The 26,776-nt window shown below is 52.8% G+C and overlaps 2 protein-coding genes across 3 annotated transcripts in view; both read left to right on the top strand.

Annotated features, from left to right (window-relative positions):
• MAU2 (MAU2 sister chromatid cohesion factor) overlaps positions 1 to 9,992 on the top strand; it is a 33,739-nt gene extending 23,747 nt beyond the window's left edge. The window contains exons 11-19 of one of the 2 annotated variants that reach the window (XM_052644363.1): positions 326 to 403; positions 701 to 766; positions 2,066 to 2,149; positions 2,314 to 2,363; positions 2,560 to 2,637; positions 2,835 to 2,946; positions 5,913 to 6,003; positions 6,708 to 6,835; positions 7,171 to 9,992. In XM_052644363.1, coding sequence (XP_052500323.1) covers positions 326 to 403; positions 701 to 766; positions 2,066 to 2,149; positions 2,314 to 2,363; positions 2,560 to 2,637; positions 2,835 to 2,946; positions 5,913 to 6,003; positions 6,708 to 6,835; positions 7,171 to 7,245 — 762 coding nt within the window. In that variant the 3' untranslated portion in view covers positions 7,246 to 9,992. Of the gene's footprint in view, positions 1 to 325; positions 404 to 700; positions 767 to 2,065; positions 2,153 to 2,313; positions 2,364 to 2,559; positions 2,638 to 2,834; positions 2,947 to 5,912; positions 6,004 to 6,707; positions 6,836 to 7,170 lie in introns of both variants that reach the window. The other variant, XM_052644362.1, reaches the window with a different exon arrangement.
• Positions 9,993 to 23,492: 13,500 nt separating this feature from the next.
• Positions 23,493 to 26,776, top strand: part of GATAD2A (GATA zinc finger domain containing 2A) — a 96,970-nt gene continuing 93,686 nt past the window's right edge. The window contains exon 1 of the mRNA XM_052643457.1: positions 23,493 to 23,631. The gene's annotated coding sequence lies outside the window, so the exon portion shown is untranslated. The remainder of the gene's footprint in view (positions 23,632 to 26,776) is intronic.

Here is a 26,776-nt window from a genome sequence, read left to right as displayed (position 1 = left end):
GTTTTAGAGTCTGCTGATGGCAATTCTAGCACCCCTCCTGCCCAGTGATCCGTAATCCTTGATGCCCGCCTTCCTGAAGGGGCATGGGGACCTTGGTAAGGATGTAGGTACTGTATGACTTGAGACACAGGTTGCAAAGGGAGGAGGCGGAGAACCAGACAAGGGCCGACATCCTCACGGTGGGCACCTCTGCTGGGACTTTATGCCCAGGTTAGACTGGGCGGTATGTGGGTACCCCCACATACTGGCTTTGGGGGCCTCCTCTCAATGCTACCAGGGCCCTGGGTCTCACATTAGTGATGTCAGACATGCTGTCTCCCTGCAGATCTCCCAGGTCTGTCAGCTGTGCCAGCAGTCGCCCCGGCTCTTCTCCAACCACGCTGCACAGCTGCATACGCTGCTGGTGAGTGCGTGGCAGCCCCCAGCCCCATCCCTGTGAGTAACCCTGTGCCAACACCCCGGGCAGGATTTAGAACCTTCCCAGTGGACTGCATTCTGACAAGCATCTCATCAGGTCCACGTTGACTCAGGTCCCAGGAGGCAGGAATGATGAAGCATGCCATCTTCCTCTCCACCGGTCAGGGTGAAGCTCAGCTACAGCTGGCTCGGTAGAGCCTCTTGTCAGGCTCGCCTGGGTGCAGCCGTGCAGCCCTAGGCAAGCCGCATGTGGCTCTGAGCCCTTGGCCCCGTCTTCTCCTAGGGCCTGTACTGTGTCTCTGTCAACTGCATGGACAACGCCGAAGCCCAGTTCACCACAGCGTTGCGGGTAAGGTGCCGGCCCTCACTTCATGGGGCAGGAGGTGCTTCTCAGTAAGGAGTCGGGACAACAGGCACACAAACCGTGGTCAGTGGGTGACTCCACAGCGTCCAGCCTGGTGTCAGCTGTGACAGTGCTGTGCCATTTATCCAGGGCTTCCTTTGTCAGGCCTGGTGCTGCCCGGGTGCGGACAGGCCAGCGCCGGTAGCACAGCCTGATGCAGGATAGCTGTGGGCAAGGGGGCTCCTGGCCACCCTGGGGTGGGGCTTCCCCAGCTAACTCAGAGGGCAGCCCCAAAGAGGTTGTCTTGAGCCGGGCACCTGCTGGACATGCCCTGGTTAGCCGCTCTCACTGAGGATTCGCGATCCTCCCGGTGGTGCACCAGGTGGCGTTGACTTGTGTCCCCGCTGCTTGGGCCCTGGCGCTGCTCACTCCAGTGGTGCTGAGACCCCCCTCGTTGCCCGTGGCCCTTGACGCTCTCTTAGGCACCCCTTCTGCGCCCCACTTCCTACGCAAGTTGCTGCTGCCGCCTTGTTGCAGCATCAAAGCGCCCAGCAGGCGGCGTGTGCCGCCAGGGGCTCTGTCCACCAGCCGGGGGGACGTGGTGCAGCCAGAGCTGGGATCCAGACCCCTCACAACACCAGACATGCTTCCTGTGGTCCTGTGACAAACATACGGAGCATCTTTGCTCAGATCAGACAACCCTCTGGGTCTCCTTGGCACCTGCCAGGGTCCTCCAGGTGGGGTTTGTGCTTCGTAGGCATTCTTGGCCTCTTAGACAGGTGCACTCGCTGAGCCCTGCTTGGAATGCCCAGCCCCCAGGGTCTGAGCACTGCTCAGACCACTCAGGTTGGTTCCTTTCATGGCCATTCTCGTCCCCCCAGAAAAACTGGGGACAGCAGACTGTCTGCCAGCAGCCATTAGCAGAGGAACCAGCAAGCATGCTCCTCTGCTGTGTTTACACACTGGGGTTCTGGGGTGACCACCCAGATCTCAGACTGAGACGGCAGAGAATAGAGCAAACTGTGGCGTGTTCTGAGGACAGGCTCTGGGGTGGCTGGCTGTGCTCTTCCGTTTCCCGAGTTTCCTATAATGCAGATGATTGTTTTATAATAACAAGAACTAACAGTTTTGCTCTCCTTAGGTTCAGGAGGCAGGGGTGTGTATGTGTGTTTGGAATAAAAAGAGTAAGAAGGTTCCAAGGTAGCTGTCGTGGAGCGTTTGGGTGGCTCTGATGCCGCCAAGCGACCCCCAAGTGACATGACTGCCCAGCCGGGCCCCCTAATGCCCTGTGTCTCCCATATCCAGCTCACCAATCACCAGGAGCTATGGGCCTTCATTGTGACCAACCTGGCGAGTGTGTATATACGGGAAGGAAATAGGCACCAAGAGGTAGTAGGTGACATGCTTCATGTTCGGTATCCTTTCTTTCCACTCTTTCTTGGAGGGGGTGTGTGGGAAGTGTGGCAGCCCTGGTCATTTACTGGCATACTGGGGCCAAACCCTCTCACTTTTGGATGCAGAGTTATCCTAACTTGCAGACATTTCTTTCACAGCTGTACAGTTTGCTGGAGAGGATCAATCCAGACCACAGCTTCCCTGTCAGGTAGGCAGCCCCAGGCCCCAAGTCCCACTTTACCAACTGTCGTACGCTTTCTCTGCTCTTGAGGTAGTGTGAGCACCTCTGGGGCCCCAGACTGCCCATCTACCCCAACACCTCCCATCCTCCCACCCAATCCCATTTGTAAGTCGGCTGCTTTCGTTAAGACTCACTAAGGTGTGATGCTCCACTCCTCCCTCAGCTCACACTGCCTCCGAGCAGCGGCTTTCTACGTGCGTGGGCTTTTCTCCTTCTTCCAGGGACGCTATAATGAGGCCAAGTAAGTACTGGAGAGGCCAGGTGGCCCTGTACCCGGCACCTCTCTCTGTTTCTCTTCCCCCAACAGCATGTGCCCAGGCCCTCTGTTCCTGCCCTCCCCACCCTCCCCCCGGTGGTCTCTGTTCTGGGCCCCAAGGCTGCCTTTTCTTCCCCAAAAGCCCTCCCAGTGGGGCCTCAGCATCTGTTCTTCTCACGAAGGCGTTTTCTGCGGGAAACCCTGAAGATGTCCAATGCGGAGGACCTGAATCGGCTCACAGCCTGCTCCCTCGTGCTCCTAGGTCACATCTTCTATGTGTTGGGAAACCATAGGGTGAGTATCAGGGGCCTGACTGAGGGGCATAGGGCCAGGGTGGTGCTTAGTGGGGTGGAGGTTGGTGAGGGGGGCACCTAGCAAAGTGCCTCCCATCCCGTGCCCTGCAGTGACCCTACTTCAGTGACCTCTCACCGCCCCCATCACCCCCCACCCCCACCGCCATGTTCCACGAGACTCAGACGGCCTGGGCAGGCAGGGCTGGGGGAGCTTTGAGTTCCTGAAGGGTGCACCTGTGTGGCAGACAGGGCCACTGTTGGCCCATAGCAGTTGTCAGGCAAAGCCCCAGGGCTCAGTGGATCTGGAGCTGCTCAAACTGCCCAGGGCTGGCGAGGCTGAGGGCAGGTCCCCTTCCCTGTGATAGTACGTGGGGGCTAAGAGGTGTGTCCACTCAGCCACAATCCCAGGGATTCCTTCTCTGCCCATCACACATGGTATCCTCAGGGCACCCTGTGTCTACCTTCACCAACTGTGTCCCCCTGTGCCTGGCCCCCACCCATGCCATACGGTCTCTGGTGGGATCAGTTGACTTCTCAGTTTCCCCATCTGAGGGTGTGTGAACATCTCGCGTACTCCAACCCATTGACCTTATAAGGTCTTTAATTTTTTTAAGAGTATGTTTGTCAGTATAAAAGATGTCATGGTTATCATAGAAAGTCTGAGAAGCAAAGGAGAAAATCCTTGCGTGTCTTCTGTCTTCCAGCTCTTTTCATTGCCTGCCTCTGTCCAAGCCTAAGTTTTATCAGGCTCTTTTATAATTTTATGTCTGGTCTTTCTCTGCACCACTGTGTTGGGGCCTTTTTTTAATGGCAGTGAGAATTTTTAAGTGGCATCAGTTCAGTGATTTAGCTGAACTCATTTTAGCTGTTTTTAGGACAGAGAATGCAGGCCCGTGAAGAGTTATCTGATCAAATCCCAGAGCTTCTAAAGAATGAGTGTTTTTAATAAGCCCAGTGCATCTCCCCTCCCCACAGTCACATGACAATCTTTTTCTGAGGCCCACATGCCCTGCAGCTGTGTCCTGAACCCTGGCAAGATCAATACCCTGAAAGGAGGGTTAGCAGTGGGTTCTTCTGAGTGTAGCTCCACTCCTTCTAGAACACCTTGTCTTGGTACTCAGGGATCACAGGGAGGACAGTGGCCTCAGGGCGCATCCTGGTGTTGGGCAGGGATGACAGGCTCAACATGAGGCCCCCCTGAGTTCAGGCCGCCCGCCTTGTGTCTCGGTGCAGTGGCGGTGATCACCTCATTGCCAGTTGAAGAGTTTAATGTCACACAGCCCCAAACTGCAGACCCAGGCTTAGAACCTAGACTTCGCTGATGCTTGTTTATCCAGAAGCTTCTAGAAGCCACCTTTAGTGGGGCAGGGTGGGCAGAGCAGCTCTTCAGCTACAGTTTCTGGTGTGTGTTTGGGGCAGTCCCGGAGCAAATTACAGAGCCTATTTGGGAACCCCTTTTGCTTCCTGGGGCCACCAGGAGCCCCCAAAGCTAGGTGCCGCCTCAAGCAGCGCCAGATCTGTGGGAGAAACCACCTGCCCTGGGCCTACCAGACCAGAGCATACTCAGGCATGAAAGTTTGTGGGTGGCTTCATGCAGGACCCCTCTCAGGACAACACCAGTCTTCATACCTAGGTTCTGTGGAAATCGAGCTGTCACAGGGAGCTGGAGCCAAGGGGACGCTCCCTCCCAGCAGCCTGCTCTCGGCCCCAGGCCTGGAAGAGGAGACTGGTTTCTCCTGTTCTGCATTCTGAGGTCTTACGAGGCCTTGGTTCAATTGTGAAACATTTTGAGACCCACCTGGATCTCATCTTCAAGGTGCTGGCCAGGGTGGGCAGCGTACAGTCACTGTGCTTTTGTGTCTGGAGGCGTATCCCACACAAGTGTGGCTGTGCTGGGGCCTGGGCCTCAGGAGTCGGTTTGGAGGATTTATATATCTCTGGGCTACATGCCGAGTGTCCCCCCACGCTGCACGTGGTTGCCACATGGGAGCTCCCCCAGTGTCACCCTGAACCCAGCGGTTAGGCCAGGAGGCTCTGGGTCCTGCGCTGGGTGGAGTCGCTGCAGAGCCGAGGATGGGTGTTTACAGCCCCCAGCAGCTTTCACTCAGCTCATCCTGAGGGCTGAGGCATGGTGCTGTCGCAGCTGCATTGCGGAGTCAGGGTTCAAGGGTGAACACATCCTGGTGCCCCACAGCCCCATGTGTCTGAGGTGGCCTTCCACGGGAGCAGGCTCGTATGTAGAAAAAAAAATTCTTCTCTCTTTTGACCATTGGTCCTCGTTGCTTCCACCAGGACAGACCCCTGAATGTGTACTTTTTTTAAATCTAACTTTGTTTATGTATTCACTTTTGGCTACGTTGGAGCTTCGTTGCTGTGCGCAGGCTTTCCCCAGTTGGAGCGAGTGGGCTTCCTGTTCCGGTGCCTTCTCGTTGTGGAGCATAGGCTGTCGGGCACATGGGCTCAGTAGTTGTAACTCCCGGGCTCCGGAGGGCAGGGGCAACAGTTGTGGCACGGGCTTAGTTGCCTTGTGGCATATGGGATCTTCCCAGACCAGAGATTGAACCTGTGTGCTCTGCGTTGGCAGGCAGGTTTTTAACCACTGGATCGCCAGGGAAGCCCCTGAGTCTGTTTCTGATCAGCTCCTGAGATGGGTCCAGGGCTGCCTGCCACCAGTGCTTTTTTCTTCGGTTAGAAAGACAAAGGTACACAGAGTCGCCCACGGCTGTGCCCCAGCCAGGAGGCACGTGTGGGGCCGAGGAGTGGGAGCTGTTTCTTTTCCCCTGAGGTTGTCGAGGAGTACTTTCAGAGAGGGTCATTTGAGATAGGCTGTACAATAGGAGTAGGTATTTGCCAGGCAGCGGGAGGTCGCAGGTGGGCCCAGGCTGTCCCTGCCTCCAGTCTCAGCCGCCTCCACCTCAGCCCTGACCGCCCCCGCCGCTCCCTGACCCTCTTGCTCTTGGCCGACAGGAGAGCAACAACATGGTGGTGCCCGCCATGCAGCTGGCCAGCAAGATCCCGGACATGTCGGTGCAGCTGTGGTCGTCGGCCCTGCTCAGAGGTGAGGCGGAGGTCGGGGAGGTCTACACAGTCTGGTTCTGACTCTCTGGGACCCACAGGGATAGTTCTTGGCATCTGCTTGGGCAGTGAACCCTGGCACTTGGCCTCGGTCTCCTTCCCTAGAATGGGGACGGCAGCCGTCCGTGTCTGGCAGAATGAGCCGAGGTGCTCTGGGCACAGAGAAGGCGCTCAGCAGCTGTCACTGCTGCTCCCCCATTTCCAGATTGTGAAGCCAGGGCCCGCAGACTACCCAGGGTCCTGGTGAGGAGGTGGAGGGCCGGCTGTTCTCATCCGCAGTGGACTTGGTGCACTCGTTCCGCCCTCCTGCCTCAGAAGTGAACACTAGGTGCCCTGCTCCCTGCAGGCTCCCGGCTGCCCATAGCTGGCCCAGAAATCCCTGGGAGAGCCACATGCAAGGGAGCCCAAAGCACTTTCACTGCCCTCCCAGCCCTCGTATTTGCCCCTGTGGGCCTCGCTGTTCATCCACCTCCAAGGACATAAGACTCAGAGACTTGGCTGTTGGCAGGTGGGCTCTGCTGACTGTGACACAGGGTTCAGGGCAGGTGATGTGCCAGGCATACGGATCCACTGGTGGAGCGGGGGTTTGACTTCAGGGCTCCACCCACGCCTGAGGCGAGGCCGTGGGGCAGGGGCAGGCCAAAACAGGCCCATCCTTTGCATGCACCCCTACCCCTCCACCCCCAGACCTGAATAAAGCCTGTGGGAATGCCATGGATGCCCACGAAGCCGCCCAGATGCACCAGAACTTCTCGCAGCAGCTACTCCAAGACCACATCGAGGCCTGCAGCCTCCCTGAGCACAACCTCATCACGGTACGGGCACAGGGTAGGGGAGGCAGAATGAGGGTGCTGGGTGGCTCCTTGGGGCCAGCTCACCCAACCTGCAGCCCCTGGGGACGCACTTCCTGAGGAAGGAAGCACACCCTTGGCCACTGTCTCCTTGCGCCTCTCCAACAAACCCTAACCCAGCCTGGCCTCAGGAACCCCCTTGGATGGGCAGGAAACTCCCACCCAAGTGCGTGACGCAGACTGCTTCCTGGGGCCCCTGACCAGCCTGAGGAGGGCAACATTGCAGGCACAGACATGCGGCCCAGCACCCCCCTGCTGCTCACGAGGAAGGACCTCACCTGTGTCCTCTTTCCCCGCAGTGGACAGACGGCCCGCCCCCCGTGCAGTTCCAAGCTCAGAATGGACCAAACACCAGCCTGGCCAGCCTCCTCTGAGACCCCTGGACGGGGCCTCTCAGCTTCTCCAAGCCTCCGTGAGGGCCTAGTGTGTCCCTGACTTCCACCCAGATGGCACTTGAGCTTTCCCTGGAGACGTGGTGGCGTGGCTGTCTTCAGGCTTCTTTCCCGACTGTCTCCAGAGCAGCCTGGGCCCCTGGGGAGCGTGGAGGGCTGATTGCTGTCCTCCCAGGACGGGCCAGCTGGCCGTTCTTGCCAGGTACCAGGAGTCCGAGTGCCGTGGCTGCCCGTGGGATGCTGGAGCTGACTTTGCAGAGCCATCCTTCCAAGTGGATTTGAGCTGCTGGTCCTGCTTCCGTGTCTGAGTCGTATCTTCAAGAGAGTCTCTTGCTAGGGAAGCAGGTGTTGGCCATCCGCCCGGTCCTGACGCTGCATGCACGGGTGGTCGGTGCCACCGAGGCACCTCATGACTTCTACGGGCCGCCTTGCTGGGCCAGAGTGCTTCCTCTGCTCACGGCAGCTTCCTGCGCCCAGAGGCAAGATGCCAGTGTCTGACCCACGGTTGGAGGGAAGAAGCAATGGTGCCTGTCAGGGATGGAAATGCTTGTCTCACCCCAGTGCTTTTCCTGGCTTGCCTTTCTGGTCAGCATCCATCCTTTTGGCAGCTGGGGTCTCTAGCTAGGGGCCCTGGGGAACCCAGGAATTTGCCTTCTGAGCATCTGCACCTTGATGGGGCTCACTGTCCGGCTGTGGGAGTGCACCTGCTGGTGTTGGTCTACGTGTGTGCCTGTGGGTTGCTTCCCAGCCAGAGCTGGTGCTTGGAGCTGAGACTCCTGTGTGTGTATCAGCCGCCTTCTGCCTGTCAGAGTCCATAGTGCAGAGTGGGAGGGGCCTTTCTCAGCCCAGCTCGGCTCTACCACCCTGCTGGCAGCCATTCCCTTGGTACCCTGCCCTGTGTTTAGAGGGGAGGAGGAGGAGACCTACCTGCCTTGGGTCTCGGGACAGCATTGTAACCTCTTCCTGAGCTGGACCCCAGGAGGCTCTGCCAGGCCCAGACAGCTGTTTTGGTTCTGTGCTCCTCTTGAATAGTCGAGGAGATGCCCTGGGTGACAGTGATGTTGGGGGCCGTCACGGCAGCAGCCCAGCCCCATTTGGCTTCCAGTGCCTGGGAGGGTCTCCGTGCTGAGGATGGTGTGTGGTTTTGCTAGTTACGACTGCTGGTTGGTTCAAGTCTTGTTACCCAACACGGTGAAAGCTGCTTCTCAAAGCCTCAGTGTCTGTGACGAAAGGAATGTTGGGATTGCTCAGGTCAGCTGCTTGGGCCCCAAGGCCTGGGTGTGCCTTAGCCACTAGCAGGGCTGTGAAGAGACCTCCTAGTCCTGGGTCACTGCCCACATCAGGGCCCTGCCGCCCTCTTAGGGGCCAGCAGCAGGCATGCAAGTAAGCTACTGAATGAGGGGACAGGCTGGTTGAAAGGACAGGCTGGCCAAGTTCTGTTCGAAAAGGCCCCGCCCTCGCTGTGTCGTCCTGGGCCACTCAAGAGCCCAGCCCTGCCCCGTGCTCCTCGGGGCTGCCCCTGGGTCTCCGAGGCCTGCAGAGGTGGTCTGCTGCCTGCTCATGAGCTGTCCCCATCCCCTCTTCCTCCCCCTCTGACGGTCCCCCCCGCACAGGTGCTCTCTTCCACCAAAGGGACAGAGCACCTGTCTCGCTACAGGTTGCGCCTGCTAGCCTGGGCTCCACACTGTGCAGCCTCTCCAGACCCACATTTCTTCAGTCCTGCTTTACATTGTTTGAGTATTTATTTAAACCTTTCTTTGCTTCTAGGGCATTTTGTATGTAGAGCAGTTGAAATAAGAACCTCAAAACTTAATGTCTTGTCCTGATGTTGAAGTGCTTTTAGTGACCACTTTGTTATCTATGTATATGTAAAGTTAAAGACAAGTTTTTAAGTTTACAGTTAAGAATTCAGCGCTCGATATTTAATATTCCGCTCTAGCTTTATGGAAGCCAACCCGCATGTACATGCATGCGTGCAGGCTTTGAACTTCCCCTTCACTGTAGCACCTTTTAGCTATGTAAAGCTGTTGTAAATACCCTCCTGTAAGTCCAAAGCCAGTGCCTCACGGTTTCTCAATCATAAGAATTTAAGACAGACTGCATACAAGCCCCAGAGATATATTACAGCCAGTGTCATATAGCTGGGTGTTCAGAAAAAAACAAAAACTCCAAACGCTTAAGCATACGAGGGGTGTGAGGGCGTAGCAGAAAGATTGTTCTTGGCAGGTTAATTGTTGAAAGCTGTTCAGACTCCCTTTTGTGTGCCTCCTGTTTCCTCCTGTCAGTGACGGTGGCCCTCAGGTCCTGCGGCTCTGAGGATGCTGGTCCAGGAGGTGCCGGTTCCCTCTCAGAAACATAGTTGGATCCCCATAGTCACCCATGGGGGAGGCCAGGGTCCTCCCCCTGGGGTAAGCACTCCCCGCCCCACTTACTGGGAACACAGGCAGGGAACTCGGAAAGGGCTGCCTGGCACAGGAGGTGAAATGTGTTGGTTGCATCATCTTTGTTTCGCTAAAGGGTTTTTAATGTATGTTTGGCATACTGTCTTTTAATGGATTTTCAGTGTCTTAAGTTTTTAGCAGCCTGTATTTTCAGCTGGTGCTTTTAATCACACAAATTTTTTTTTGTAAATACAAAGCATTGTTTAAAAGAGCCGTAGAACAGAGCATCTTGTTTGTAGATTTCTTTTCCTGTGTATTCAAAAGTAAAATAACTTGCAGGAGCCCTCACTCACTGTGTCTTTGTTGTGCCATGCGCCCCTCACATGTGCCCTGGTGAAGACTCCAAGCTTCCACGGCCAGCCGGCGGGGCCACAGAGCCTGCTGCTGTAACCTACAGGGCATGAGGATGCAGAGCCCCAGACCCTGCACGGAGGAGCTGGGGGAAACCCGCGTCTCCTCCCCCTCTAATGAGGATATTCCTCAGTCCAGCCCTGCTCCAGGGAAGGGAGCCGCTGAGACGTGACGGCACAGCCCACAGCCCTGCCTGTTCCTGGCTCTGCCACAGACCAGACTTGCTTGCATTCCCAGTGTTGTTTCCTGTGTTCTCAGAAGACACATGGGTCAGCCTTCGTGTACCTGGGGGTTTTGTTTTTCCTTTTTGAGGTGAAAGTCAAGTAGAATTTAGTGCCTGCAATTCAGTGGCATGCAGTACATTTACTGTGTACAACCAGCACCTCTGTCTAGACCCAGAACATTTTCATCAGCACAGAAGGAGACCCCCATCTCCGTTAGCAGTCATCCTCATTCTCTTTCCTCAGTCTCTGACAACTCATCTACTTTGAGTCGCTATGGATTTGATTGATCTGGGCGTTTCACATAAATGGAATAGTGTAACATGTCCTTTTGTGTCTGGCTGCTTTTGCTGAGCTTCAGGTCTTCAAGATTTTTCTACATGAGAGCAAGTATCATTGCTTCATTTCTTTTTTATGGCTAAATAATGGTCTGTTGGATGATGGATGGACCACGTTTTATCCAGTCACCATTGATGGGCTTTGGGCTGCTGCCCCCTTGTGGCTGTTGTGAGTAGTGCTGCTGTCGATGCATCTGTGCGTTTGTTTTGGCACGTGTTTGCGATTCTCTTGGGTTGTGCCGTGCTTTTAATGCGCATGGATAGGACCATCCTGCCACCCGTGCTGTATCAAGACCCTTGTGTTGCTCTCATCCCTGTGCCCTGAGAGGATGCCCAGGTGGCCTTGACTTTTTAAGGGCGCTTCTGAAGATGCCTTTGGGCCACAGTCCCGAGGCAGAATTGCTGGCCACTGGATGTGTGAGTGATTCGACACAATGCAGAGAACACACTTGGGAAGCAGATGATAGGAACTCAGCCGGGAGGCATCCACAGGGCTGAGGGGAGGACAGGAATGGACCTCATAGAGGCCAGCAGGTGGCCAGGGCAGCTGGCTCAAGGACCAAAGACCTGGGAAAGGCATCGTTGCTAGTCCTCGATAACACTCATCCCCAGTCCTCAGAAGTCCTGTCGGGCACTCTGCCCATTCCTGGCCATCTTCTTCACCTGCCTGAGGCCCAGTCACGTCTCCCACCTGGAGGCTCCTCCCTGAATGGTCCCAGCATACTCTGTGCTCATTCGCACCTGTCCCCTTGCGAGGAGTACTCTTCTTGTGGTTGCTGGGTTTCACTGGGGAACCTTTTGGCCCAAGCCTGGTGTAGGGTGGGTGGGTCCATGGGACAGCCCGGAGGGAAGGACATACGGGCCATCCCTAGGCAGGTCCAGCAGATGCCACTGTGGACAGCTGCCCACAACGTGCAGGTGTCAGCATCCGCAGTCACTGGCCAGGTCCCTGCTGGCCTGCACCTTAGAGGGAGCCTGGACCTCACACCCCCTGGCTGATGGGCTCCTGCGGGCCTGGGGATCTGAAGTATTCCTCGTGTGTATCGGCTCCCCCTTTGGTCTCCTTGAGCTCTTTGAGTTTCTATTTCCCCACAAAGAAAGCTACTCGGGGAGATTCGTGCCGTGTTTCTGTCTGTCCAGCACCTCACATTGCTTCTTCCATTTGAACCACACCACCTTCTTTCCCTAATAGAGTCCCAGTCAGCTCAGAAGTGCCAAGTGGAGCCTCACACCTGCAAGGGGTCTGAGAGGGCAGGGGGTGTCGCTGACAAGTTTAAAAGTATTTTTACTACAAATTCATGCTCATGTGGTGAGATTACAAAGCAGTTGGTTGGGAGAAAAGGAAATGATTCATTTCTATGTGAATTAGGTTTTCCTAGCACTTTGATATCTTTGGATACTTTTTTCAAGGACTGGAAAATAAAAGGACTATTGTTTAGTCGCTAAGTTGGGTCCCAACTCCTTGTGACCCCATGGACTGTAGCCCTGCAGGCTCCTCTGTCCATGGGATTTCCCAGGCAAGAATACTGGAGGGAGTTGCCATTTCCTTCTTTGGGGGATCTTCGTGACCCAGGGAGCGAACTCACATCTCCTTCACTGGCAAGCAGGTTCTTTACCACTGAGCCACAAAGGAAGCCTAAAGGGACTGTCATGGTGATGCTTTGTGAAAAATGCAATGCTCGATGAATTATGACTGCTACAACAAACATCGTTTCAAAAATTGTAACATTCTTACACTGTTAGGAGTTCCCTGTATGAAGAAAAGCTCTCTGAAATAGACCCTTAGAAGTGGGGCCGCTTGGTCAGTGTGTGCTTGTTTTGCTTTGAGTGTTTCTAACTACAATTCTGAATGTCAGGTGTCTGCGCAACTTGATATTCAGGCTCCGTCTGCAGGTAGGCATGCTCTGCCCAGAGCGAGTGCCTGTGTGGCCCTGGAGGATGGCCTGCTACTCAACACAGGGTTCTGAACAGCGACACTCCCCTAAAGGGTTAAATACAAGCTGCTCAGAAGTACTGTGAACCGGAAGTAAATCCCCCATCTCCGTGTCATCGGCTGCTGCCAGTGGCCTGGTCTGTTCCAGCCTCAGCCACCAGGGGGCGTGGACACCCCAGTCAGCGGCCCCATCAGGCAGGGCAAGCAAGCTGGGAAAGCTGGTCTGGGTGTCACCAGACCTCAGTGTAGCCTGGCTCTGTCCTCGTCTGCAAGGGTGTGGGCTGACCTTTACCTCAGGCCTGCTCAGTTCCCCTCCTGTAACACACAGTTTGGAGAAGCTGATCCCCGTGGTTCTCTAGGTGTCACGGCTATACCATTCATTCCTTCATTGACTCACCGAACATTTGGCACCTACTGGGGACGCAGCAGGAGCCACATCAGACAAAGTGCCTGCCCTCAGGGAGTGGACAGTCTACCAGCAGCTCTACGATGGGCCTCACAGGAGCAAGTGCTGTGTTGCCGTGAGAGAAGCAGCGCACCGCAGGATGGGGCAAGCGGGGGACCTGGCGGGCAGCGGAGCTCTGTGACAGGACGAAGGGAAGCCTCCCTCAGCCAGCCGGCCGGCTGGGCAGGCAGATGACGTTTCCAGCTTCTACACAGCCACCGAGACTGCAGGGAGGGAATGGACGGCCCTCACTTCTGGACACTCCAGACAGGATGCTCCATGGGCCTCTGGGCTGCCTGTGGCATTCTGGAGGGCAAGGGCTGCCACACACACGTGCCCACCACCACCTCAAGTCCAGCCGAGGCCTGGGCCGTGTCCAGGAGGACACTGATGGATGGAGAAAGTGCCTGAGCCCTCTTGTCCAGGGGAGCGCCTGAATCTCCAGGCCCCCTCAGGTTCCTCTTCCCCCAACACATTTGGGCCCGCGTCCCAGAAGCGAACTCAGGTGGGACTACAGACAGGGCTGAATGTGAGGCACGGCCATGGGTCAGATGGTGACTGACAGAGACGGGGTCACCCACCCCCTTGTGTAACACGGGCTCCAACGGCAGGTAACCAAGGGTTGGAGCCTCCTGACAGCACCACAAGCTAACCAGAGAAGAAGCCTCAGAGCTGGGTCCCGAAGTCAGGAACTGTGCGCCTGTTCCGTCTGTCATCTGGCAGAAGGAAGGCCCAGCAGGGCCGCACCCAAATCCCTCATTCAGGATCTAGTTTTCCTGAGACCTAAAACCTTGACTTAAGGAGATTACTTTTTCTCCAGGATTATTTGCCCCTCCCTGACTTTTCTGGAACAGCCATAGACCATGCCCGGGGTTGCCCTATGGAACACCCACATGCCTGGGATACAGAGTACAGGGCCAGGTGGGTTTTGCACACAGACAGACCCCAGCATCACCTCGGACCCCATGGTGAAATGAGGAGCCCACAGCCACGTCATCTCTCTCTGGATTCTTCCAACCTTGAAACTTTACCTCAGGTCTCACAGCCGCACCCTCAGTGAGGATAATAGGTTGGTGCTGAGCACACTCCCCTCCCTTCTCATAATTCTCATGAAAAAGGCCAGAATCTATATTTGGTCACCCCAGAAACCTCCCCACACAACACAATACATACCCGGATGCAGGGATGTCGAAGGCGTTTTGATCAATGCCGTGTGGGCAGCTAATGAGTTGGGGCACCCAAAGGAATCACCAGTTCAAGGTCACAATTTGGGGCCAAGGTGGATTTTTGAAGCTGGTTAATCCCTCACTCCCAAGCCACACCAGACTCTAAGCTTCATGTCTGACGAGCTCCTCCAAAGGCAGTAGGCTGTGGGGTTGTGTGAAGTGAATTATTCAAACCTGAGCTGACTGCTGTCGGGGGCCCGGGCACATGGAAGATACTCTGACACTCGGGGATAGGTTTATAATATGGGAGAATTGGTCATTGATCTGAAATTCAAATCTAACTGGGCGGCCTATGTTTTCATTTGTTAAACGTGGCCACCCTGGCGGTTCAATAACATCTTTGAATAAAAGAACTTAGTCATGAAACCAGAGAGCTGGAAGATTACTGAATCCAAACCAGGAATTTTACCAGTAGGAAACAGAGCTCACAGAGCCTTGTAACATGCTTGCTTCTCCCCATCAGAATAAAATCCCATTTCCTCGCCGGCCTTCAAACATCAGCCGCTCTCTCCCACTTAATCCCTGCCCACCAGCTGCCAGTTGTTCTCTGCCGAGCACTGCTCCCCTCTGTCCAGAATGCTCATCCCCAGGCTGAGTCCTTGTTAAGACTCAGATCTCTCAAACCTACCTGCTCACAAGTCTCCCACCCCTGTCCTGGTCAGAGCCCTTTCCAGTCACTATGTCGCATCCCCAGTTACTTTTCTTTTTATTGGCTGCTCCACTTCACATGTGGGATCTTAGTTCCCAGATTAGGGACCCTAACCCTCTGCAGTGGAAGCACGGAGTCATGATCAGTGGACCACCAGGAAAGTCTCCCCAGTTACTTCATCAACATCTTTAATGGTTGAAATCGCCTCGTTCACCTTGTTGTCAGTCTGTCCCTCCCCACTCGACTTGCTCACCACAGCATCCTGAACTCCAAGACCACAGGCCTGTGATGGCTCCAGTGGAGAACCTGGGCCCTTGCACTGAAATTCTTGCCACAGCCCCACCTACCCCTAAGCTGCAAGCTGCTGGCTGTCTGCATCATTTGGAACAGGAGTGAAGGTTCCCAGACAGGGGGCACTAGTGACTCCTGCGCTAGGAAGAAGATACATTTGTTGCCAGAACTAAGCCAAAGTTGTCACTCGGCCTTGTCTAACCCAAGACGTAGCAATACCCCTACTCCAAGGATCCAGGAACTTTTTCCCCTCAGGCCCCAATGCAGGGATTTCTAGGGCTTTCTATTTGTTGTTCAATCACTAAGTCATGTGGCACTCTTTGCAACCCTTTCTATACTGAAGAGCAATGTTGGGCTAAGGATGCTCAGTTCTCAGCAACATTCTAGAACAGTCCCAGGTCACTGATTGAGGGGGCAACTTGAAAACTGCCCACCAGAACACTTGCTTTAAAAGATCAGAGTGTGTGATGCTGTGTGTGTGCAAAACCAAAGTGGACCCTATACATCTGCGTGTGGAATAGAACCTCTGTGGAAGGACATTCAAGAGACTGGTGACAGTAGCTATCTATGGGGGAGGGGCAGCAGGCCGGAGGGTCAAGGTCAGGGAGAGATGCCTTATGCCCGGTGCCTTTTGCCCACTGCTCTAACCCCACCGTGCTCAGCCCTCCCTTAGGGGCCCATCAGGTATTTGTGGAATAAATGAATATACCAACGAATGAGGGAACTTTTGAAAGGTTATTTGTCCAAAAGAACAAAATAAGATGGAGGCACTAAGTACGCTGTTTCGTTCCATCCCCACTGCTCATCCTGCTACCACCCAATGCCAGCCCCATGCCCGCCACGAAGGAGGAAGAGGGGAGCATCCGAGCTGACCAGACACACCCCTATAGTTGCTGGATGTCTGGGAGAACGTCTTTCTCCAAAGTCTCTTGTCCTTGCTTCAGCCGCAGCGCAGAAGAAAATCCTCATAAAGGCCAGGCCCTTGGTGAGCAGATGTGTGAGAGGCTCACCTGCGGCAGGAAGCAGTAGAGCCTGGCGGGGTCCGGGTGGGGGCCAAAGTCAGGAACCCTGACGGCTGCGTCCCTGCAGACGGGCCTGGAGGCCTTAACACGGAGGCAGGAAGCAGCCGGGCAGTGACAAAGAAACTCCCCTCACAAAGACACGCGAGTGACCCACAGGGCAGGGCCTGCGACTGCCCAGAGCTCCCTGGGGACTCCTGAATTCCACTCAGGACAGGAGATGGGACGCCACTTGCTCTTCCACTGGAGTTTAGAAACCGCTTAAGTGCAGCGGATCTCTGTGGACTTTGGGATTCAGGCTGGCTCTGCCAGGGGATTGGCTCAGCTCTCGCCTTGATGCCAAGCTTGCTCATGTCATACCCTCTCTGCACTCTGCATTTGGGAAATTGAAGATGGACTAGCTGATTGCTTAACTTCCTCTCAGTTCTGACAGTTCTTGACACGCTATTAGCTACATGAAGATGTGAAGGGGAGAGATGAGCAGGCATTCAGAAAAAGCGGATGCCCCAGGCATTTGTTGTTCAAGCATTGTGTGTGTGTATTTTTATTTTTGGCCGCACCACGTGGCATGTGGGATCTTAATTCTCCGACCAGAGATCAAACGCTGCAGTGGAAGCATGGAGTCTTAAACACTGGACCATTAGGAACGTCTCCACTGTGTATATATTAAATGTGTGCATGTATCTGTTATAAGTATTAGTATTTTGAATAATGTAGTTCTGTCCCTTGGGAATGTATTATCTAGTGGAGAGAGTTAGAAAGAGAGAAAAAGAAAGAGAGGGAGGGAGAGAAGTGCGAGAGAGGAGGAAAAGGAGGGAGGAAAGAAGAAGGAAAGAAGGAAAGGCAAGCCAGCCTACGTACTCTCTGTAGTTACTTCATATAAAATGTACAAAAATGAGGATTATAAACAGAAAATATTAGTTATCAATATGCTTATTGCCCTAGTAGGTGGAAATACTCTGTGAAATTCAGAGATTTTGTTCGGAATTGGAATTTAAACCTAGGTTCTGGTTTTATCTATTTGTGACCCTAGCTGAATAAAAACCCTTGAGCCTCAATTTTCTCCCCTCCAAAATGGGGCAATGTACCTTGATCTCATACAACTTCTGGGAAGCGGAGAGGCAATAAGGGAGGCAGAAGCTGGCTTAGACAGGGCAAATGCCCAGCCAGCCCCATTCAAGCTATGAGCCACGTGCTACTGATTTTAAGTTGGCCAGAATATTAACGGATGTTCTTAGGAAAAAGGGCTTCCCTGGTAGCTCAGCTGGTAATGAATCTGCCTGCAATGCAGGAGACCTTGGTTTGACTCCGGGGTCGGGAAGAGCCCCCTGGAGAAATGAACAGCTACCTGCTCCAGTATTCTGGCCTGGAGAATTCCATGGACAGAGGAGCCTGGCAGTCCATGGGGTCACAAAGAGTTAGACACGACTGAGTGACCTTCACTTTCACTTTAGGAAAAAAGGAAACATCACATGCTCAAGGAGGGTTGTAATATAACATAACAACATGTATCAACAATATTAAAGGCTTAGCCAAATTCTCTGGTTGAAGAAAAGTTTGTTTTTTTTTTTTAAGCAGGGAAACTCATCATAGAATCTCTACTGATATTTTGAGTCATTCTTTTTTCTTTTTTAAGACTGTTCTTTTTTTGATGTGAACTATTTTTAAAGTTTTTATTGAATTTGTTACAATATTGCTTCTCTTGGTTTTTTGGCCGCAAGCCATGGGGGATCTTAGCTCCCTGACCAGGGATTGAACCTGTACTCCCTGCGTTGGAAGGTGCAGTCTTAACCACGGAACCACCAGGAAAAGTCCCTTGAGTCATTCTGATGTCTTCTGGAATTCAATGTGGAAAATTTTGTATTAATCAATGTAAGACAGCATTCTTGAAGAAAGCATCCAGGAAGAAACTGTAGCGAAAAGAAAGGGCAAGTAGAGGGCTTAAAACATTGTCAAGAGTCAATCTTTACCTTTGGTGATGGAGGTCATTAAAAAAAAATTTTTTTTTCTTCCTGATTTATAAAAGCAATGCAATACAGTCTCTGTAAAAATCAGAGTGTTTTGAGTAGGGTGTCATGTGGTCCATGATTTAAGAGAAATTAGTTGACATTTTGCACACGGTAGTCCAAGCATCTGTGGTAGAAATGGAAATTGCAAAGAGTAGATAGAGAAAAGAGGGCTTCCGCGGTGGTCCAGCGGTTAAAAATCCGCCTGCCAGTGCACGGGATACAGCTTCTCTCCACTAACCCCCCGACTCCCGCATAGTTCAGGCGCTATTTGACTTTCTCTTAGGGAATCAGGGGGACATCGTAGGCCACCCTCTTGATTTAGTGATGTCTATTCTCTTTGGAAACAGGGATTGACTGTCTTTTTAAAAATTGAAGTATAGTTGATTTACAGGGCTCTCCAGGTAGTGCTAGTGGTAAAGAACTTGCCTGCCAATGCAGGAGACAAAAGAGACATGGGTGCGATCCCTGGGTTGGGAAGATCCCTAGGAGGAGGGCACGGCAGCCCAACGTGACTTAGCACAGCACAGAACACATAGTTGATTTACAATGTTGCATTAGTTTCAGGTATACAGCAAAGTGATTCAGTTATACATATATATATCTATATATATATATCTTTTTTTCAGATTCTTTTCCTCTAAAGGTTATTATAGAATATTGAGTATAGTTTCCTGTGCTATACAGTAAGCCCTTCTTGTTTATCTATTTTACATATACTAGAGTTAAACTGGGCTTCCACAAACTAAATAAAAAAGACAAAAACAAATATTTTTTTTAATTAAAAAAAAAAGGGCTTCCATGGTGGCTCAAATGGTAAAGAATCTGCCTGCAATGCAGGAGACCCTGGCTCAATCCCTGGGTTGGGAAGATTCCCCTGGAGGAGGGCATGGCAATCCACTTCAGTATTCTTGCCTAGAGAATCCCATGGACAGAGGAGCCTGGCGGGCTGCAGTTCACAGGGTTGCACAGAGTAGCAGCAGCAGGAGTTTTAAATTCAGTGTCTGGGACTAACATACTCCTAACTTATCCCTCCCCAAAGGAACTGGCTTATTACCACCCTTTCCCCGGGAAAATCAAAGCTGATTCCAGTGGACTGGCCGAATGATGCACATTTCAGTAGGCCAGCAACTCAGATATGTGAATCGCATGCATGTGTGCGTGCCAAGTCGCGTCAGTTGTGTCTGACTCTTTGTGACCCTATGGACTGTCGCCTGCGAGGCTTCTCTGTCCATGGGATTCTCCAGGCAAGAATACTGCAGTGGGTTGCCATGCCCTCCTCCAGGGGATCTTCCTCATGCAGGGATCGAAACTGAGTCGCTCATGTCTCCTGCACTGGCAGGCAGGCTCTTTACCACTAGCGCCACCTGGGAAGCCCACGTGGGCTTCAGAGTGCTTGGCAAATCCAAATGAATTAGGCAATCCAAGAATCTTAGGAGGCGATGATGGAGGGGAACTTGACTGTGTGCACCTGAACTGCCACTCTCACTGAGTGACCCTTGTGGGCTTTAATATTCGTGCTTAGTACCCTTTCTACTCATTGTCAGTTGGTCCTCTTCCTTGTCCAGGACCACGACCCCAAGAGAAGGTCTCTGCAGGGTGGCAGCCCACCAGGTCCTCGTTTTTCTAACTACTGCTGAGGCCTGGCCCTCCTCGCCGCTTGAGCATTCACCTGGCTCAGTTCCCATTTCCCTATTTGGATGTGAATGTCACTTAGCCAGTTTGCCCACATGATTTCCCAGACCCAGGAAGGGACACGCCTTGATGCAGAAAGATGCAATCACTGCTACCAGTGTGGAAAGGAAAGCCCATCCTTGGTATGAGTTGAGTGCTCTTCTTTTTTAATGTCAGAAGCTGTGCTCCTGTCATCCATTTTGGTGGGTCATTTCACTCTCTCCAATGAATGCCATTTGCCTCTGATTCTTCAAAGACATAATTTTCCAGCCAAATGGGACTCTTGTTTATGCTTAGAATTCCAGATTTCATTGACATCTCTTAATTCAACCAACATTTCCTCCTCTAGGCAATGCTTTTTTTTTTTTTTTACCTTTCCCCAGAGAATCTGAGAAATTCTGTGCATTCTTAAAATAAAAAGGTGAGATGTAATTATAGGTCCTGACATTTCCAGGGATCAATCTGGAAATTACATAGAGTAGCTCTGAAATATTAATAACCTCACTTCATTTGCAATTTCCCTTTGATAAAGTTAATTTAGGTAGTCTTGACCCTGGTCAAGGGCCCCACTTGCCCTTTGCTCTTGAGTCTGGGGACTCTATTAGAACTATTTTCAGAACCTTCTCACAATTGCCTGAGAGAGAGATTAGGCCCAGGGATTTCTGGGTTCTTACATGACTCTGCCTTGCACAACGGATCAGGGGCACAGGTCTCCCTCCTTCTCATCTTTCCTGCACAGAGGCCGAAACTGAGATTAAGACAATGCAGGTTTAGGATTCAGCCGTAAAGTACCAGTGGGATGTGAACAAGTCACAGTTGCCCTCTGGGCCTCTCAGTTTCTCTTGTATAAAATGAAGGGGTTGGACAATGAACTGCTCTTTGATCCCAGTTCAATTCAGAGCTATAAAAGCACTGAGGGATTACTTAAATGAATAAGGCTGTATTCTTGCTCTCAGAAAGCATCCTGGTTAGTGACTGGAATGAAACAAAAAGCTCCCAAGTCCTACTGCACACCAGGTACCACACAAGGCACTTCGAGCTCACAAACCTCAGTGCAACCTTTAGAGAACTGGTGTTCCCTTTTTTGATATGGCTAAGGGAAGTAACTTGGAGTAGGAAATGGTAACCCACTTGAGTATTCTTGCCTGGAGAATCCCATGGCCAGAGGAGCCTGGTGGATTACAGCCCACGGGATCGCAGAGTTGGACACAACTGAGCAACTAAGCGTGCATGCAAGGGAAGTAACTGGCCTAGCTAGAGAGTGACAGGTGTGGGTTCGACCCCAGCTCTGCCAGTCACCATAGTCCAAGGGTTTACTGTCCACCCAGACTGCCTTAGACACTTGTAGAATGTGGCAAGTGCTACAACAGAAGTACAAACAAGGCACTCTGGGAACACGGTGTCTTCATGTTTCCAGAAGTTTCCCTTCCTAGCCAAGGATTCTGTCAGCCTTACCACTTAGATCCAGGCTGAGCTCACTCCGGGAATCAGGCTCCACGGGGCTCTCTGCCAACCCTCCCATCACTCTCTCAGCCATTTTTTTTTTTTTTACTTTTCTCCCAGGAATGTCAGCTCACTTGTAACAATTACAATAATCCTTTCTACCAGGGAACAGTGCTTCAAGGTTTACAAAGCACTTTCACATCCATTATTTCATTTAATCACTTCCTCCTCTATATTCCTAGAACCTATTCTTGGTATCTCTTTAGTATAACAGTCTGCCTTATCCAATAGGCCTATTTCCCTTTATTGTGTTCATACCGGCTCCCAAGTTCCATCCTACAGTTCAGGTATCCCAGCATCTTGCATATTTCTGTGTATAGGTTGGCGGGGGTGGGGTGGGAGTGGTAACAGGTTGCCATATTGAATCCTGAGTGTTGTGGATCTTTCTCATGCCTGCCTTCTTCACCCCTTCAATTCAATGGATGTCTGGTTGCATGCAAAGGGTATAACTGGGCTCTTTGGGGATAAATCAGGGGAGGAGTTCAGAAGGGCTGAGGGAAGACAGAGGTGAAAGCCTCAGACACCTGGTAGGCCATGGTGATGCTACAGCAGAGTTTAGTTACTGCTTAGTTTTGTCTAGGGACAGGTGAGAAAAAATGGACTGCTTCTTGGAAGGGCCTCACTCAGTAGAGCAGAAAAGTGGAACTGAAGAGCCCAATAGGGGACAGAATTAGGAAGCACCACAGATTCGACCCTTGAGAAAGAATTGATAGCTGCTTGGAAAAATTCTCATAAAAAAAGAAAAAAGGGAAGGAGAGCTAAATGGATAACTCTTCTAGGGCAGAGGAGTCAAATGGTTGCAGTTCTTAGGAAAAGAGGAACTCTTTCTCCAACACTCAAACACTGCTTAGAAAAAACGCAGGGAGCACAGCTCCTCGGCAATTATTTAGTAAAAAGGATGAGGGGCCATCAGTTTCCTGCAATTTCTCTCTGGAGAGAGGAAGGGTGCTTTAAGTTCCAAGTTTCTTCTCTGGTGGAAGGAAGGACTGGCAAGTTGTGAATTTCCCGTTATCTTCAGAAATGAAGGCCAAGGACATGCAACACCCACTGCCCCTCACACCAGAGAGGAAGAAGGCCAGTGGCCACCACTAGGGCTCAGAAAAGAGGCAGGGTATGTTCGCTAAATATTCTCCAGGAAAGGCAGTGGGCCCCCAAATTCTCCTTAGTAAAGGGGGCAGGGGCCCGAATCCCTACACGTTTTCTTATAACAAAATCATTCCTATTCTGGCAATTCTCAGAAAAGTGGGCAAGGCAAGAATCGCTAAAACTCTTCTCAGAAGAGGGGCCAGGGGCAAGATTCCTCAAACTTCTCCTCAGAAGAGGGTCGAACCCGTGACTCTAGTCAGAAGAGAGCCCAGGTCAACGAATCCCCTGGGGAACAAGAGCTGGCCACAGTTCGCCCAGAGTCCTTAGAGCGCGCCTCATGCGGCCCCGCCCACTGCCCGGCGTAACCGCTCCACGCCCGCCCGGCCTAAGCCGCCTCCGGTGCATTGTGGGTGGGGCGCCCCTGCTGAGCACTGCGGGGAACCCCCTGCCCAGACAGTTGTCGGCCGCCGGGTAGCCGGGCAGAACCCCCCGCCAGTGTCCGAGCAGCCGACCACGGATTGACTCGTCCTCACGCCCCGCCCCTCGCGGTGTTCCTGCCCCGAAGCTAAAGCCCCGCCCCCGAAGCGCCCTGACTGGACCTGAGGTCCGCTCCACTCTCCCATTGGCAAATCGCATGTCATTCATCTTGTCCCGCCTCCTCGGGCCCGCCCAAGCCCCCGGCGCGATCCCGAGGGCCAGCCGGCCCGTATGCTCATTGGCCGCCGAATGCTGTCCGTCACGAGGCTGGCCACGCCCCCGCCGGGGCGCGGATCCCGGGAACCCTGGCCGGACCTCATTGGCCTGCGGCGCCGCCACTCGGTGAGACGTGCCTCAACCCGGAAGTGTGAGAGGCGAAATCTGCCTAGCAACCGGGGAAGCCGGGCTGCGAAGCGGGCAATTTCAGTGTGAGACGGAGCGGCGAGACCAAGCGGCGGCTCCGAGCGCTGCGCGGCGGCTCCTCCCGCCCGGGGTCAGCGCCCCGGCGCGCGCACGCGCACCCCCGCTGCCCGAACGCGCTCCGCGCCGCCCGCGCAGTCAGTCGGTCGATCGTCCGTCGTCCTGTCGCCGCCGCGGGCGCCACCCGAGGGAGCTGCCGCCGCGAGACCCAAGCGGACGGGATCCGACTTTGCCACCCGAGGCCGTCTGGGGCCCAGCAGCCGCCCGCAGAGGCGCCGAGCAACTTCGGTGAGTGAGGGGCGGACGCCGCTGGTGGCGGGTCCCCGGCTTCCGGTGCCCCGGGCTTCTCTGGGGCTTCCGCTTCTGCGAGGGGGCCGCTTCCATGCGTGGACCCTCTTGTCGCGGAACCTGCTTCTCTAAGGGACCCTGCCTCTCTGAGGGGGGCCTCCCTTCCCTGAGGGTGCCCCATCTCTTTGAGGGACCTCCTGCTTCGTTAAGGGGCCCGTTTTCTGAGGGCCCCGCGTCTCTGAGACACCTCCTCTGAACTTCTCTAAGGGGACCCCTGCTTCTCCGAGGGGTTGCTTTTTATGTGGGACCGCCTCCCTTTCTGGGACCGACCCCCATCTTCACTGAAGGACCGCCACTTCTCTGAGGCGATGTCCCTGTTTCTAGAGGACCCTGCCCCTCAGTTCTCTGGGGGACCCCCACCTCTGTAAGGAGATCCCTGCTTCTCTGAGCTGTTGTCCCACTGTGTACTGTGTTCCTTTTTTGCCCTTGCTTTTTTGAGGCGTCCCCTACTTTTCATGGGTTCCCCTTCCCCCCTACCTTTCCGCGTTGCTCTCCCTGCTTCTCTGTCCCACTTCTCTGGGTGGCCTCCTCCTTTCCCCATGTGGCCCTCCTCAACTAATCTGAGGTGTTCCTACTTCTGTCAGAATCCTTCTTGGAGGTGTTCCCCACTTTTTTGAGTTGTCCCCACTTTTGATGGGACCCCTAACTTTTTGATGAGGGGGCCCACTACTCCAAAGTGCTCATATTAATGACTGGACCCTTATTTGTCTGAAGAAATGTTCCCCACTTTTCCAAAACAGTTTCCATTTTGTGGGGGACTCCTACTGATCTATGGGTGCCGCAGTGTTTGGAGGGGTCCCTGGCTTCTCCAGAGGTTCTTTTCCTAAAATGAAATGTCCCACTTTATTAGGCTCCTCACATCCCTGAAGTGTGCCTCCACTCTTTCAAGAAACCCCCTCTCTGATTGAAGAGGGAATGAGTTTCTTCACTTCTCTGAAGGGTCCCCCTCCATTCCCAGGGGTTCTCCTTCCACTTGCCTGAGGACATTTCCCCTTTCCTAAGGTTTCCCTCCTGATTCTCTAATGCAAAAACTCTTCCCTCACTTTTCCTTTGAGACCCCAACTTCAGACCCCTGTTTCTGTTTTTGGTACTCAACTTCTCTCTGTTCTGGAAGGAGAGATCAGAAATATGCCCCTCCCACCTTCAGTCTTCTTTCTGGCCAGATTAGGGGTATTCTCTGAATTTTTACCTCAGCTTCAGGGGACCTGGAGGAATTTGTGGCTGGAAGGGAAATTGGGAGACAGGCAAAAAACAAAACGCTGTTTTCTCTTATCCTTTAAGGCCTGCTAGATTTTGGGGAGCAAGAGCTGTTGTCAGATGACAACTGTGGTTACTCCATGTTTGAGTCATGGGGCCACTACAGTGTTGTCAGGCCAGTGCAGAGACAGGATGGACAGGCCTAGAGCACTGTACCCCATTATCACACCTTCATGTTGTGGGACTGACCCACTTCCGGTCCCATCCTCAGTCCTCCTCTGCACGCTAGAACTCACCCCCCACCCCTGCAAAAGGAGAAGAAAAAAATAACCGCTCATTCAGGTCTTCCTGCTGTGTTTTCTCTCCTGAGGTTGACTCATTTACCCCTTGATCTCTAGTGGATCTTCAGTTTGTGGGACACTCTGGTTTGAAAGGCAAGGCAAGAAGCAGGAAATGGGTCACCTTCGATCAAGGAAGGGAGGAAGGAAGGCAGAGAACAGGGGATTTGAATTCATTTCTCTAAGTTAGGTGACTTCAGCTTGGCTCAAAGGAAGTTTTTACGTGGCTTTTACAAATCTCATGTGTACTTTATTTTAGTGGCCCACCCTGAATTCCAAGTTCACTCCAGTAGCTAATTTTATCTGTTTTGCCAAACGCAGAGCTCTCTGGAGCCCAAGTTGATGAATGCTGGCATTGAGAGATGGTCCAAAGGACAGGAATGAACTCAATTTGAAACCTGAGTAACTTGTAACCACTTCGTGTCCATGCACAAGTCTGAGGCTAAAAACATGGGGAGAAATGTTCCTGAAGTTCCGAAACATAGGCTGAACTTGTTTGGTTTAGCATTTCAACCAGCTCTTCCCTCTGACTCTGCTAGAACTGTAGTTCACTTTACAGTTTGACTTAAGACTGTCTCTCTCCTGTTCATTTCCATCTGGGTCTTGCTTAATTTGCGTCCTTTGTGAAGACTCCTGCCGAGGCTATAATTTGAGTTCTAAATCTGTCGGTGGACCATGTGGACACAAGTTTCAACTCGAGCTATTTTCTTCTGTGGAGAAGGGCTTGGAGAGTTTCCTGGGCCCTCTGCTCCTGCAGTAGTCAAGTCCAGGCAGGAAGCTGTCCCAGACCTGGTTGCTTCTCTGCTGCCTCTTCCTGGTCAGCTGTAGGCACTGCCCTGAAGGGAAAAGGAAGATGGTGGGGAACTCGGGGCTTAAGATGTCCTGAGATAGGACAGAGAAGTGCTGGCACATGTTTATTATTTGAAATGAAGCCCACAGGACCAGCAGGGTTGGGGAAGGGAGAGCTTTGAAGTGAGAAGGACCTGATTCAGATTCTGGGTCTGTCCTTCCTAGCTGTGTGGCCTTAGATAAGTTTTGGCACAAGATCAGCACATTACTAAATATTTGAGGGGGGTCACATCTCCGTGAATATGTGTGAAAGTGCCTACAAATGGGGAAGTGCTTCCTAGATGTGTGAATGAATGAATTTAGGGTAATGAACCGGAGGCAGCCAGCACAGCACCTAGCACATGGTTGGTGTGCAATAAAGGTTGGTTGTTGTGCTCAGGAGACTATGGTTCTGGCCTGGACTCCCAGACCAGGAAGTGTTTGATATTTTGCCAAGGCTAAATATGCCTGAAGAGCGAAGAGAAAGAAACTTGTCTCTTGCAAAATCCACTGCCTATCTGGGTCTAGCATTTTTTCTGTGTTCAGATAGCAGTTGTGAGATAGATTGGCTTTGTGGCAGGGGTTTGTGTTTACCTTGGCCTTGCTTTCTCCCTCTGTAAAATGGGGTAACCTGTGAGTTAAGGACAAGGAGATGTAGTACTATAATTAGACCACAGGCCGGATAGAAGATTATTACAAACTTGAATTGTGGGAAGAAAAAG

The sequence above is a fragment of the Budorcas taxicolor genome, chromosome 7, assembly GCF_023091745.1.
Source record: "Budorcas taxicolor isolate Tak-1 chromosome 7, Takin1.1, whole genome shotgun sequence".
Classification (NCBI taxonomy): domain Eukaryota; kingdom Metazoa; phylum Chordata; class Mammalia; order Artiodactyla; family Bovidae; genus Budorcas; species Budorcas taxicolor.
Note: the sequence above shows the minus strand (reverse complement) of the source record. Positions and strands in the feature narration are given on the sequence as shown.